At 41.6% G+C, this 14,956-nt stretch overlaps 1 protein-coding gene across 12 annotated transcripts in view; it reads right to left on the reverse strand.

Moving 5' to 3' along the window:
* OSBPL1A (oxysterol binding protein like 1A) overlaps nucleotides 1-14,956 on the reverse strand; it is a 241,083-nt gene that overhangs the window by 77,491 nt on the left and 148,636 nt on the right. For all 12 annotated transcript variants that reach the window (XM_034643241.1, XM_034643244.1, XM_034643243.1 and 9 more), the window contains one exon: nucleotides 13,752-13,914. In XM_034643241.1, coding sequence (XP_034499132.1) covers nucleotides 13,752-13,914 — 163 coding nt within the window. The remainder of the gene's footprint in view (nucleotides 1-13,751; nucleotides 13,915-14,956) is intronic.

Here is a 14,956-nt window from a genome sequence, read left to right on the forward strand (position 1 = left end):
TAAAATTCAAATTCTTCAGCACAAACTTATCATAAGACTCATTATCACCCGGTCCTAAATCACCTTACTGGCTTCATCTCATCACTACTTCTCAGCTCTCTAAACACTCACCTCTGCTTTGGCCACAGCACATTTCATGAGGTTTCCGAAAACTATTTATCTTTGCATGTGTTGTCTTCTTACACAAAGAATATTGTACCCCGTCATATCTGTGTGGAGAATCCTTACTGACTCTTTAAAACACTCCTCAAATGTGATGCTTTGTCTAACTTTGTCAAGCAGTTAGCAGCCTCTCTGAATTTCTGTAACCCTCCTGACATACCATTTGGTAGTACTCGTTAACTTGTTCAACAAATGTATATATCGAGCACCCCTTTCTTTGTTTAGCACTATCTTGGAGGCTGGGAATATAACAGTGAACTAAACAAAATCCTGCCCTCACTGAAGAGCCCACATTCTAACTGTAGGAGATCAACAAACAAATGAATATTATGTGAAAGGCACTTTTTTTTTTTAAGGGCAAAAAAGAGGAGGGGATAAAAATTGATATAGTGAAGGTCTTTCCGAGCGGAAGAATGAAGTGAGGGAGCAAGTACTGTAGATATCTGGGATAAGAGAGTTCTAAGCAGAGGAAATAATGAAAAGCAAAGGTCTAACCAGTACAAAAAGACTTGAGATCATACCATGCATATTTTCAGACCACAACGCTATGAAACTTGAAGTTAATCATGTGAAAAAATTTGGAAAGACCACAAATACAGGGAGGTTAAAGAACATCCTACTAAGTAATGGAATGGGTTAACCAGGAAATTAAAAAGAAAATTTAAAAAATACATTGAAGCAAATCAAATGAAAATGAAAGTATGACAGTCCAAACAAAATGTTTGGGACACAGCAAAGGCAGTCATAAGAGGGAAGTACATAGCAATACGGGCCTTCCTCATGAAGCAAGAAAAATCTCAAATACACAGCCTAACCTTACACCTAAAAGAGCTGGAAAAATAACAGGAAATAAAGCCTAAAACCAGCAGAAGAAGGGAAATAATTAAGATGAGAGCAGAAATAAGTGATATAGAAAAAAACAAACAAAAAACAACCAGAACAGATCAATGAAACTAGGAGCTGGTTCTTTGAAAGAATTAACAAAATTGATAAACCCCTAGCCAGACTTATCAAAAAGAAAAGAGAAAGGACCCGAAAAAATAAAATCACAAAATGAAAGGGGAGAAATCACAACTGCAGAAATATAAACAATTTTGAGAGAAAATTATGAACAATTATATGCTAACAAATTGGGCTATCTGGAAGAAATGGGTAAGTTCCTAGAAACATATAAACTACCAAAACTGAAACAGGAAGAAACAGAAAATTTGGAAAGATCCATAACCAACAAAGAAATTAAATCAGTTATCAAAAATCTCTCAAAGGGGCGCCTGGGTGGCACAGCGGTTGGGCTTCTGCCTTCGGCTCAGGGCGTGGTCCCGGTGTTATGGGATCGAGCCCCACATCAGGCTCCTCTGCTATGAGCCTGCCTCTTCCTCTCACTCCCCCTGCTTGTGTGTTCCCTCTCTTGCTGGCTGTCTCTATCTCTGTCGAATAAATAAATAGAATCTTTAAAAAAAAAAAAAAATCTCTCAAGAAACAAGAGTCCAGGGCCGGACGGCTTCCCAGGGGAACTCTACTGAACATTTAAGGAAGAATTAAAATACCTATTCTTCTGAAACTGTTCCAAAAAATAGAAATGGAAGGATAACTTTTAAACTCATTCTATGAGGCCAGCATTACCTTGACCCCAAAACCAAAGACCCCACTAAAAAGGAGAATTACAGACCAGTATCCCCGATAAACATGGATGCAAAAATTCTCAACAAGATCCTAGCTAATCAAATTCAACAGTCCATTAAAAGGATTATTTGCCATGATCAAGTGGGATTTATTCCTGGGCTTCAGGGGTGGTTCAATATCTGCAAAACAACAAACATGATGCATCAAATTAATAAAAGAAAGGCTAAGAACCACATGAGAGGATCCTCTCAATAGATGCAGAAAAAGCATGTGACAAAATACAGCATCCTTTCTTGATAAAAACCCTCAAGAAAGTAGGGATAGAAGGAACATACCTCAACATCATAAAGGCCATATATGACCCACAGCTAATATCATCCTCAATGGGGGAAAAACTGAGAGCTTTTCCTCTATGGTCACAAACATGACACAGGTGTCCACTCTCACCACTGTTGTTCAACATAGTACCGAAAGTCCCAGCCTCAATCCGACAACAAAAAGAAATAAAAGCCATCCAAATTGACAAGGAAGAAGTTGAACTTTCATTAGTCACAGATGACACAATACTCTGTGTAGAAAACCCAAAAGACCACCAAAAAATTGGTGGAACTGATTCATGAAATCATGAAGTCGCAGGATATAAAATCAACGTACAGCGATCTGTTGCATTTCTATATACCAATAATGAAGCAGCAGAAAGAGAAATCAAGAAATTGATCCCATTTACAAGTGCATCTAAAACCATAAGACACCTAGGGATAAAGTTAACCAAAGAGGTAAAAGATCTGTATGCTGAAAACTACAGAGCACTTATGAAAGAAACTGAGGAACACCCAAAGAAATGGAAAAACATTCCATGCCCATGGACTGGAAGAATATTGTTAAAATGTCTATGCTACCCAAAGCAATCTACACATTCAATGCAATCCCTATCAAAGTACTATCAACATTTTTCACAGAGCTGGAACAAACAATCCTAAAATTTGTATGGAACCAGAAAAGACCCCAAATAGTCAACGTTGAAAAAGAAAACCAAAACTGGAGGAATCACTATTTCAGACTTCAAGCTGTATTACAAAGCTATAATCATCAAGACAGTATGGTACTGGCACAAAAACAGACAACAGATCAATGGGACAGAATAGAGAATCCAGAAATGCACCCACAACTATGTGATCAACTCATCTTCGACAAAGCAGGAAAGAATGGTACCCAATGGAAAAAAGATGGTCTCTTCAACAAATGGTGTTGGGAAAACTGGACAGCAACATGCAGAAGGATGAAACTGGACCACTATACACAAAATAGATTCCAAATGGACAAAACACCTAAATGTGAGACAGCAAACTAACAAAATCCTAGAGAAGAAAACAGGCATCAACCTCTTTGACCTAGGCCACAGCAACTTCTTACAAGACATGTCTCTGGAGGCAAGAGAAACAAAAGCAAAAATGAACTATTGGGACCTCATCAAAATAAAAAGCTTCTGCACAGTGAAGGAAACAATCAATAAAACTAAAAGGCAACCAACGGAATGGGAGAAGATATCTGCAAATGACATATCAGATAAAGGGTTAGTATCCAGAATCTATAAAGAACTTATTAAACTCAACACCCCAGAAATAAATAATCTAGTTGAGAAATGGGCAGAATACATGAATAGACCCTTTTCCAAAGACATACATGAGAGACTATGGACTCTGAGAAACAAACTGCGGGCTTCAGAGGGGAGGGGGTTGGGGGAATGGGAGGGGCTGGTGATGGGTAGTAAGGAGGGCACGTATTGCATGGTGCAGTGGGTGTTATATGCAACTAATGAATCATCAAACTTTACATCAAAAACCAGGGATGTACTGTATGGTGACTAACATATATAATAAAAAAATATTAAAAAATAAATAAAATTTAAAAAAAGACATACAAATGGCTATCAGCCACATGAAAATATGTTCAACATCACTCGGCATCAGGGAAATACATATCAAAACCACAACATCATCTCACACTGGTCAGAGTGGCTAAAATTAACAACTCAGGAAACGACAAATGTTGGCATGGATGTGGAGAAAGGGGAACCCGCTTACGCTGTTGGTGGCAATGCAAACCGGTGCAGCCACTCTGGAAAACTGTATGGAGGTTCCTCAAAAAGCTAAAAGTGAGGCTATCCTATGACCCAGCAATTGCACTATTAGGTATTTATCCAAAGGATATAAACAGTGATTTGAAGGGGCACATGAACCCCAATGTTTATAGCAGCAATGTCCACAATAGCCAAACTATGGAAAGAGCCCAGATGTCCATCACCAGATGAATGGATAAAGAAAATGTGATACACACACACACACAAATGGAATATTACTTAGCCATAAAAAGAATGAAATCTTGCCATTTGCAACGATGTGGATGGAACTAGAAGGTATTATGCTAAGCAAAATAAGTCAGAGAAAGACAAATATCATATGATTTCACTCGTGGGTTTAAGAAACAAAGCAGATGAACAAAGGGGTAAGGGAAGGAAAAAAAAAGATAAAAACACAGAGGGAGGCAAACCATAAGAGACTCTTAACTATAGAGAACAAACTGAGGGTTGCTGGAGGGGAGGTGGGTGGATGGGCTGGCTGGGCGATGGGCATTAAGGAGGATACTTGTTGTGATGAGCACTGGGTGTTGTATGTAAGTGAAAATCACTAAATTCTATTCCTGAAACCAATACTACACTATATGTCAACTAACTTGAATCTGAAAAAGAAAAAGTCTGAGGGAGAACATGATTGGCAAGTTGAAGAACCAGCACTGAGGTCAGAGGGACAGAAGTGAGGACCACAGAGGCAGACTTCAGAATGGTGGCAGAGGGCTAGATTGTGTAGGGCTTTGGCTTTTATTCCAGCCAAGAAGCAAAGTCACTGGAGGGTTCTGTGCAGAGAACTGGTGTGAACGGATTCATGTTTCAGAATGATCGCTGTGAATGTTGGGTTTAGAACACTTCTGGAGATAAGGCTGCAGGCAGAGATCGTTCAGAAAGCCACACTGACAACCCAGGCAAGAAATGGCGGGGGCGCAGGTCTGGGTGATAAGAGTCTAATATGGCAAGCGGCCAGATTCTGATTTTTTTTTTTTTTAAAGGGAGAGCACAAGCCGGGAGGGGAGCAGGAGAGGGGGAGGGAGAGAAAGAAACACAAGCAGGTTCCACGCTCAGTGCAGAGCCCAATGCAGGGCTTGATCCCACAACCCTGAGATCATACCTGAGTCAAAACCAAGAGTTGGACGCTTAACCAACTGCACCACCCAGGTACCCCCCGATGCATTTTGAAGGTACATCTAATAGAATTCGTTGATGGACTGGAGGTAGATGTGACGCACAAAAAACCGTCTGTGATGGAGAAGTCAAAGGTCCCCAGCCTTGGCCAAAGCCCCTGGAAAGACAGATCTTCCATCTACCAAAATGCAGAAGACTGCAAAAAGGGCAGGCTTTGAGCAGAAAGCAAGAGTTCTCTTCAGGACATTTTAAGACATGTAGAAACTATCTTAGACATTAAAGTGAACATGCCAAGTAGATAGACATGAGTCTGAAATTCAGGGGGAAGACAAAGGCTGGAGATACAAAATTACGAATTTATCAGAATACGGACAATATTTAAAGGCACAGGACCACCATGGGGCCACTTAAGGCAATGTTGCTCAAGCTTTAATGTCCGTATGAATCACCTACAGATTTGGAAAAAATGCAGATTTCTCTTCACACAGTCTGAACTGAGACGTTAGGTTCTGTTTCCAACAAGCTCCCATGTGATGCTGACGTTAACCCTCAGACCACACTTGGAGCACAAAGGACCTAGAGATAAGTGTGGACAGAAAAGAGGTTCCCTGCCTGCCCCCTGCGACACTCTAATATCAGAAGCTGGAAAGATGCAATAGGACTGGCAAAGGAAACAGAGAAAGAAAATCAAATGTGATATTCTGGAAGCTAAGTAAAGAAAATGTTCTAAGAAGGAGGGTGTAATCAACAACCTGAAGTGCTGGTGAGAGGTCAAGAAAGAGGACAAAGAGAAAGAACCACTCAATTAGGCAGAGGAGGGCAGTGCAGTGGTGACCTGCTCAAGAGCACTGCAGGCAGTGGTGGGAACATAAACAAGACAGATGGCAAGAACGGACGGTAATGTGGGATCAGAGGTATTTTTATAAGATTTAGCATTGTAAAGATAAGACAGCCGATCGGAACAAGGAATAACCGATTACCTGGGAAAGAGGAGGGGCTGCACAGATGTCCGCCTGTAGATACTGTGTGTGTTGTGGGGGGAGGATCCCAGGCACAAATGGAGGGGGTGGTTTCAGTTAGGGACATAACACTCATCAACACAAAGCAGAGAAGGCAGAACATGTACACATATGGGCACAGCCAGGTGTGTGATGGCTTCAAAAGTGGAATCATGAGGAGTTTCTCAGTAACATAAACAATGGCCTCAGATGGTGCAGGATGGAGAAGGTGGTATGAGAAGTTGTAGTTGACATAAGCACGAAAGTAGTATGTGAAAGCAATGGACTATAGGCATGGAGTAGGACTGCTGGGCCGCCAAAGGGCACAACATGGACTTTAGCGGCCATGGGCTTACAGCCAGATCCACCGCTGTGGCCCTCGATGTGTCTCCAGCTTCACCTCGTCCCTTGAGGACTGGGGCTGGAAGGGGGAGAGGGATGGTCCAGAATTCTGCCAGCTGAGTACAACGCAGGGAGAGAAAGGCAGGGAACTGATCCCATGTTGCCCCAAGCAAGCTAGGCCTCAAAGGAGGGGCATGAGGGTACATATGGAGTGAGGAGTGGTGTAAAGATGGAGATGATGTGGGGCACCTGGGTGGCTCAGTCGGTTAAGAATCTGCCTTCAGCTCAGGTCATGATCCTGGTGTTCTGGGATGGAGCTCATCAGGCTCCCTGCTCAGCAGGGGAGTCTGCTTCCCCCTCTTCCTCCCTCTCTGCTCCTGCTCACTCTCTCTCTTGCTCTCTCAAATAAATAAATAAAATCTTCTTTTTAAAAAATGGAGATGATACGGGGCAGTCAATGTTTCAATGTTGGGATCAAGGTTTCTGAGAGTGGGTCCAAAGACAGGAGACAGGCATCAAACTGTGGGCCATACATAACGGAGAGAATGGTGTTGACATAGTTCCTGAGAAAGGCAAACTTGAAGGTCTGGTGTCGGAGAGCAGCTGGGATGGGCTGGAGGCCAGATCCCTTGTACATTGATTACACTGACACTGTATCTCCATGTGTTCACCGACTGCGAACCCCCCAGATTGATGGACCAGGTCTTACCTATCTTGGTATTGCTGTGCCTAACAAAGTGCGTTGCACACAGCGGGCATTCATAGTTGTATCTGCTTAATGAAATCCACGGATAAATTACATTCAGCAGTGTTTACTGACAACACATACACCATATAAGTAAGCCGCTGGAGAGTTTTTTAAAATGCTACAAACACAAACTCAGATGAAGAGCCCCTGCCACTCCTCGGATTTTCTCCAGAATATTTCTTCATGTTACAAACGGAAGGTGTTTAGTAACAGCCATATTCTGTAACACTCAATTAGCTGTATATCACGTCAACTAATTAGTATGTTTTGTACTGGGCAGTAGAGAAAATACAAAAGTTAATACAGGGTCTCTGCCCTTAGGGGAAGGTAGTGTTGCCGAGGAGATAAGGAAGGAATGCACAAAAACTTAATAACCAGAAAAAAGAGCAAGAACAAGGCAGTAGGGCTAACTGTCAGAAAAAGGGGAGGGGGGACAAAAGAGGAGTGGGTGCTAGGAATAGAGGTGGGTGTTATTGCCAAGTACTAGGCAGGTGCAGACTACAGTAAAGACACACACAACAGGGCCAGAGAAGAAATGGACAGCTACTTCAAAAATAAACTGTAGAAGGAGACAGTAGTGACCACCGTGGTCAGACCCTGTGTTTTCTAGATGTAAAATGTCAGTGGAGATGGTATCACTTGTTCTCCACTATGACCTGTAGTACTTACTGGATTAAACTTTATTTGACATAGGTCGTAACTGGTTCTGTGTTAGTCTCCTCCAGACGAAACCAAATCGTTATATTACCACTTTCCATCTTACAAGTTTTGACTTAAAAAGACATGAGCACCGACCCTCGCAACTGCTGAGAACTGCTAAAACTGTCTTCAATATCATGACATAACTATCTATTGGTTTTGCCAGTCTACACTATTGGATTGTATGCATTATTCATGCACATTTCGACCAAAATAGCATTAAGAGGAAAACCTAGCAAGAAAGCCTTTCTTGAGCAACTGATCTCAACATGTTTCTAAAAAGGAAAATGAACAGACAGTAAGAAAACCAACATATTTTGAAGTTATAATATTTAAAAGGCAGGAATTTGGTGAAACTGCTATCTCTGTCAGACCAGTTCTGAACAATAACAGCCACAAAATTATTTTACTGGTAACAAATGTTTCCTTAGAAGATTATCAGAGACTCACAAAGTCAAGCACCCCAAATTGTCCCCCCCCAGCTACTTTTTCATCCTCCCCCATGCACCCCACTCTCTGTGAGCAGGTCTCACAGCCCCAGCCGACTGTAAATTCCTCAAGAATAAATTCTGTCTTTTAGTACCACCTCACCCCAGCTCACCCCTTGTTTGCCATCCGTCCTCTCCTACACGGAATCCACAGTGGAGTGTGCAGACTGTATGAAATCAGCAAGCACTACTGACTGATTCTCTTGTGCTTGTATTGAATACCAATATATTTTTAGGGAGGACAGAAATACCAGTGGCATTTGTTCAAAACCTGCGTTCAACATTCAGAGAGGAACTCAGGGATTTAGGAAGATAGGGTAGCCGTGATCATACAGAGACCAGCACAGTATCATGAAGAGGTAGGTGTCAATGAGGGAGCACAAAAGAAGAAATGATTAATTCTGCCAGGGGGAGTCAGCAAAGACTACTCTGGGGAGGAGGTAATTTAGAGGTATTTGAGAGCTCTGGTAGGAGAAGAGGTTAGCAATACAGTAAAAGTGGAACAGAAAGGGTAGGAATGTGAAGGACTCACTCTCTTCTTCCCTAAAGTAGTTCTTTCTATTATGTCTACACTTCATCTGCTTGCAGAACAGTCTTTTCTACAGAACCAGTTTTCCTTTAGTTTCTCCTCACATCTTGTTGCTTCAGTGTGCATGACTGGCTTAGCCCCTGTACCAGGAAGTGATCACTTTAGAGTAAGATCAGCAATTTCACTCAACATAACCACTTCATTTCTTTTCTTAAACACACATACACACGCAAAATTAGATGTCGCTCCTTTTAAATCATGTTACACAACAGAATTCAACCAAACTGTGAATAAGAAATCTATTTGCTTCATGGAATTTTATGAAATTTTTAGTCACTGAGCATACTTGAAAAATGATGTAAAAATGATCAAGCAATCCCATAGCTCTGGAAAAATCAGGCTCTACTGTATGCTTGAATCAAGGTTTTGTCTCACCCACTGTATTAGATTTTCATTGATCCTGCTTATCTGCAAAAACCTAAAGAGATTGATAAGGGAAAAGTAGCTAAGGGAAAACAGGAAGTCACATGGCCTTTAGGTCTACACAAACAAAATTATCCTGTTATTTTAAAGGAAGTAACAGAAGTTGTAAGCAACTTTTAAAAAGACGATTAAACATTTAGCCAAAATAATTTACAAATATTTTAAGAATCTTCAAAATCTTTTTACATCTTCTAAATATTAGCTTGATTTAATCTTTTACTATGAGTTGCAATTAAAAATAAGCTTTAAATGAAGCGTAGGTTTGCATACTTTTTCTTGGTCTTATTTAATTCCACAACTAGTAGCCTGCTGTCACTACCATGTTTCAGGGCTGGAGGAAGGCTGGGGTGGTTAATGCAGTAAGTGAAGGGAGTAAGGGGACAAGACTGATTTGAGAACACAGGCAAACTGTGGACCATGTCAAGAGCCTTGAAGGCCTGTTAAGGAGTCTGATTTTTATTCTCAATGCAATGAGAAGCCACCACAGGATTTTAGGCAGGGGAATGCAATGAGGTGTCTACGAAGTGTCACTGGGGATGGTGTATACAGAGTGAATTTCAGGAGGGCAAGGCTGGAAACATGGTAGTTAAGAGGCTGGACAGGAATGGGTATGGCACAGGTGATAATGAGAGCTCAGTGTGCGGGACGCTGTTTTAAGTATAAATATTTATCATAAGCTCCTGACTCACTTGCAGATGAAGAAATGAGGCACAGAAAAGTGAAGTAACTTTCCAAAGGATACAGGAATTAGTAGAGCCATAATTTATCAACAGCCTCCAGCCCCAGAGCCTACCTTTTAACCCTATAGTAAGAGAACATACATGGCTTCGAGGTATGATTTTAAAATAGAATGGACAAGCTTTAGGCTGGGTTTCATGGATGTGGCACATGAATGTCACAAACCGCTCCTAGGTTTCTGGCTTTAGAAGAGGAAGGAGATGCCATTTACTAAAATGAGGCAAACTCCAGGAGGAGGAGGAGGGTCTAGGACAAAGATCAAAATTCATTTATTTATCCAGCTGACAGCTGAGTAAATAAGTCTCTAACAAGAAGTCAGGGTTAGAGATGTAAATTTGGGAACTGTGGTGGTCAGACTAATGGTCCCCCAAAATGTCCATGTCCTAACCTCCAGAACCTGTGGATATATTACCTTACATAGTAAGAGGACTCTGCAGATGTGACTGAGTTAAGGACCCTGAGATGTGAAGGATACCCTGGGTGACCTGGGTGGGCCCCCTGTAATCCTTAACATCCTTTAAAAAAGTGAGGGAGAAAAGTCAGAGTCAGAGGGAGGACCTGGAAGATGTCCCACTGCTGGCTTTGAGGATGAAGGATGGGCCCTCAAGTCAACGGATGCAGGTGGTCTCTAGAAACTCAAAAAAGGCAAGGAAATAGATTCTCTCCCAGAGCCTCCAGAGGAAACACTGCCCTAACCAAGACCTTGACTTTGGGACTTCTGACCTCCAGGACTGTAAGAAAATAAATCTGTACTGTTCAAGCACATTCATAGTAATTTGCCATAGCAGCAACAGGAAACTATTACAGGAATTTTAGGCTAGTATTTAAAATGATGTGGTATTGAAAGGGAAGGTGGAAGAACAATAACCAAACAGAAATTCTTGAGAAGGTACAAGGAGATGGGTACATGAACAAATGAGGAGCGGATGGCTCTTCACTGAGGAGGGACATTTCTTCTTTTGTAACAGAAAGGAAGAAGGAAGCAGGAGGGCAAGTTGATGTGCAAAGATTGTAGTGAGAAGATGAAGTCATTCCCAAATGATGGCTTTTATGATCTCAATGAATTATATGGCTAGGTCATCAGCAGCCCAAGGCTTGAACCCAGGGCATCGGGCTCTTAACTTTAATGCAGTTATACACTGCATCAAATGATTTTCAAGATTTCTAGTAGGAAATAGGAGTGGCCACAGAAAGGGCACTCTGTTCAGGCAAATGTAACACAACTCAGGTGAGTCATTTAGGGCAGGAAGAAGCAAAGGCATGGCACCTGTTCCTCTCCTTCATTTCTACAACCATGGTAGAACATGCTGGTTGACCTAGACACTCCCACTCAGCCTCATGATCCTTCTCAACACAGCAAACCATAAAGCAGCAAGCACTGCAAACCAATCTGAATTGGCACTTCAGCTGTGATGTATTTGCCAGTCCTCACCTGGGGACTACAGTTCTTTTTACCTCTTCCTCCCAGAGGAGAGGATTTTGGAGAGTGTTTTGAGTGCTAAAATATGACTGAGAAGCAGAAAGATGACAGCAGCTGCTAAATGTCTATCAAGAAGAGAACGATCAAGAAAACAGTGGTGAATCATATCCCGAACTTGTACACAACCTTTAGAAAGAATGAGCTAAAGTTGTACTACCAATGGGAAAGATTTCCAAGTTATGTTGTTACATGAAAATGCAGGTCCGGAACAATCATACAGCTACTTACACTCCTGATTCACAACGAAACAAAGCCACATGAAAACATACACATATATAGGGGACTGCTTTAAAAAGGCCAGGCTGTCAGTAAGAACTTCCAAGAGTGCATAATTAGGATAAGGGGTGATGGGAAAACTTCACTGGGTAATGCACGTACTTTCATATTGAATTATTTATAGCAATTTTTCTTTTCTTTTTTTTTTTTTTTTTAAAGATTTTATTTATTTATTCGACAGAGATAGAGACAGTCAGTGAGAGAGGGAACACAAGCAGGGGGAGTGGGAGAGGAAGAAGCAGGCTCATAGCAGAGGAGCCTGATGTGGGGCTCGATCCCATAACGCCAGGATCACGCCCTGAGCCGAAGGCAGGCGCTTAACCGCTGTGCCACCCAGGCGCCCCTATAGCAATTTTTCTTAATGAACATTAAATTTTTTCTTTCTCTTTAAAAAAAAAAAAACACACAAAAGATGAGCTGAAGTGTCTGGGCTCTTTTATATTCAGACATCTTTGCATTTAATCCTATGATCCCTCTAGTGATCTTCCCTTTTGGATGTCCCAAATGGAAGGAATACAAAAGACAACACTACTGGACTTGACACAGGGTAGGTGTGAAAAAATGTTTGCAGCCTCCAATGTCATTCCCCCTCTCCTCCCACCTCCCTCATTCATGTTAAATACTTCCTTCCCTGTCACTCATCCCACTGCTTTCAAATCCTAGCTTCACTTTTTCTTCCCAATGAATCACTGCTTTCACAAATGCCTTATCTAAGTGACAACATCATCATCAGTATAATCTTTTCTCTAATTATTCCAAAATCTGGCTATTAAAATTACTTTTCCCATTCTTTTGATTATATCACGCTTCCCACAATAAAGGTCTTATTTGCTCTGTTTATCTTACATAACGAATCTCTTCTCCAAAAGACCACCAAACAACCATTTTCCCTGTCTTAGATAATCACACTTTTAATTTCCTCAACCCGATCTTCTTTAGTTCTCATTTCTATTACCTCTCACTGTGCTTCCTTGAATCTCCTACTTTGAATGCGATCCTTTCCCTCTCTATCGACCGGGTCTCCTCCTTCCATGGTCAAGTTCTATGGGAGCGCTAATTGCGTACATCCATCTATTCTGTAAGAACTTGATTTCCTCACATGAGACTTGTTCTCAGCCTCACCCATCTCCAGCCACTCCCTACCCACACCTACCTCAAAAACTCTGAAGTAAATTCCTCAAAGGTCCAAACTACTTAGTGGGCCATCCCCTCCCAAGTCAGTCTTAGCTCCCACATGTGTCTATTTTTGGAGCACCTAGTACGAATCAGGCCCAGTCCCAAACACAGTTTAAACACGGGAGCTCATTTAATCCTGACTCAGCCTGTTGAAATGGATATACTTACCCCCATTTTAAATATGTGTCGACACAGAACCTGAGAGGTCACAGAACTTGTCCAAGGTCACACAGTCAGCTAATGTCAGAGGCAGGATTCCAATTGAGACAATGGAGTCCACGCTCATTGCTTATCAGTGTTTTGGCATGTTTTTCTGAGGCAAACTTAAGCGCTTTTCTGTGCTCCAGCCACACCAGGGTCTCACCTCTACTTTGGCACTCAGCATATGGTTCTGTAACCACGTGTTACTCATCTGTATCCTTGGAGGATACAAAGTACTCTCTGAGGACAGAAACTGTCCCTTTATCCTGAGATACGTAATAGCACTCGCAACAAGGAGGTATTTAACGGTCATTGAATAAAGGAAAAAAAATCAAATTCATGAGTTTTAACAGCACTCCCTCTCTAGCTTAGCAGACACCATCAACATAGGCAGACTCATGCCCAACTTGCAGGCTCCTGCCTCAGTAACACAACACGAAAGACAGACCGTTTGGGGAGCGGTAGTGCTGTATCTGAGCAGCCCCGTCCCGGACACCGCAGGCGACATCTACTCTCAGCAGACATTTAGGTGGTGGGCTTTGGTAGAGTTACCTGACAGCGCATCATAGAACTCGTCCTCACTGAGGATGCTGCGAGGCGGGGAGCCTTCAACCAGAGACCGCTCTAATTCATGATGCTCGGTGGCCAGAGTTTCCAGTGCTTCTGACAAAATCTTGTTTTTTTCTTGTTCCTGTTCCAATTTAAAATTCCTCACCTAGAAGAAAATAGATATACAAAAAAAAAAAAAAGACTTCAGAGTGACAGGAGCCACAGACTTAACGCATGAAGGATATAAAAATTTATTTGCTTTTGATCCAGTTCAACCGCAACATCAGAAATGAAAACAGTCATATTATATACATGCACGGATGAATGAGCACAATTACTAAGCCAATTCTGTTCTTCCCGTAGGGCCTTTTCTTACAACAGCTCTAGCTAATGAAAACAGATTAAGACTAGCAAATTTGGCTCAAAGGATCAAGATTCTAGTATAAGAACATGAGCCAATTCAGAAATCACATAAAATTTTTTAAAAATAGTATCTTGGGGTGCCTGGGTGGCTCAGTCGTTAAGTGTCTGCCTTCGGCCGGGGGCATGATCCCGGGGTGCTTGGATTGAGCCCCGCATCGGGCTCCCTGCTCCGCTGGGAGCCTGCTTCTTCCTCTCCCACTCCCCCTGCTTGTGTTCCCTCTCTAGCTGCCTGTCTGTCAAATAAATAAATAAAATCTTTAAAAAAAAAAAAAAAGAGTATCTCTCTCAACATTAATCATGAAATTAAGCCAGTTTTTGAACAAAATAATTAAACCATTCTGAGTATTAAAACATGTATCACATCAAAGCATAAGATATAATCAGGGCACCTGGGTGGCTCAGTCGGTTAAGGGTCCGACTTTTGATTTTGGCTCAAGTCATGGGGAGACTGAGCCCCAGGTTGGGCTCCTGTTCAGCGGGGAGTCTGCTCAAGATTCTCTTTCCCCCTTTACCCCCTCACCAACCCACCTGTACTCTTAGGGAAAAAAAAAAATTAAAAAATAAAAAGCGTAAGATACAATTCTCCAGTTTACTTCCAAAATAGCTGATATATGAAACGAAACAAGTGGACAGGCAATGACATTTTGACTTCCATTTTTCAATTATGTATTTTGGTTATGGTTCCATATTTTACTTTGAATTTAGTACAATAAACAACAACAACAAGAGATTAAAAAGGCAAAGACTAGTTTCATTTTTCATCTTTTAATGAAATGATTTATTCC

This window comes from Ailuropoda melanoleuca, chromosome 14 (assembly GCF_002007445.2).
Source record: "Ailuropoda melanoleuca isolate Jingjing chromosome 14, ASM200744v2, whole genome shotgun sequence".
Taxonomy (NCBI): Eukaryota; Metazoa; Chordata; class Mammalia; order Carnivora; family Ursidae; genus Ailuropoda; species Ailuropoda melanoleuca.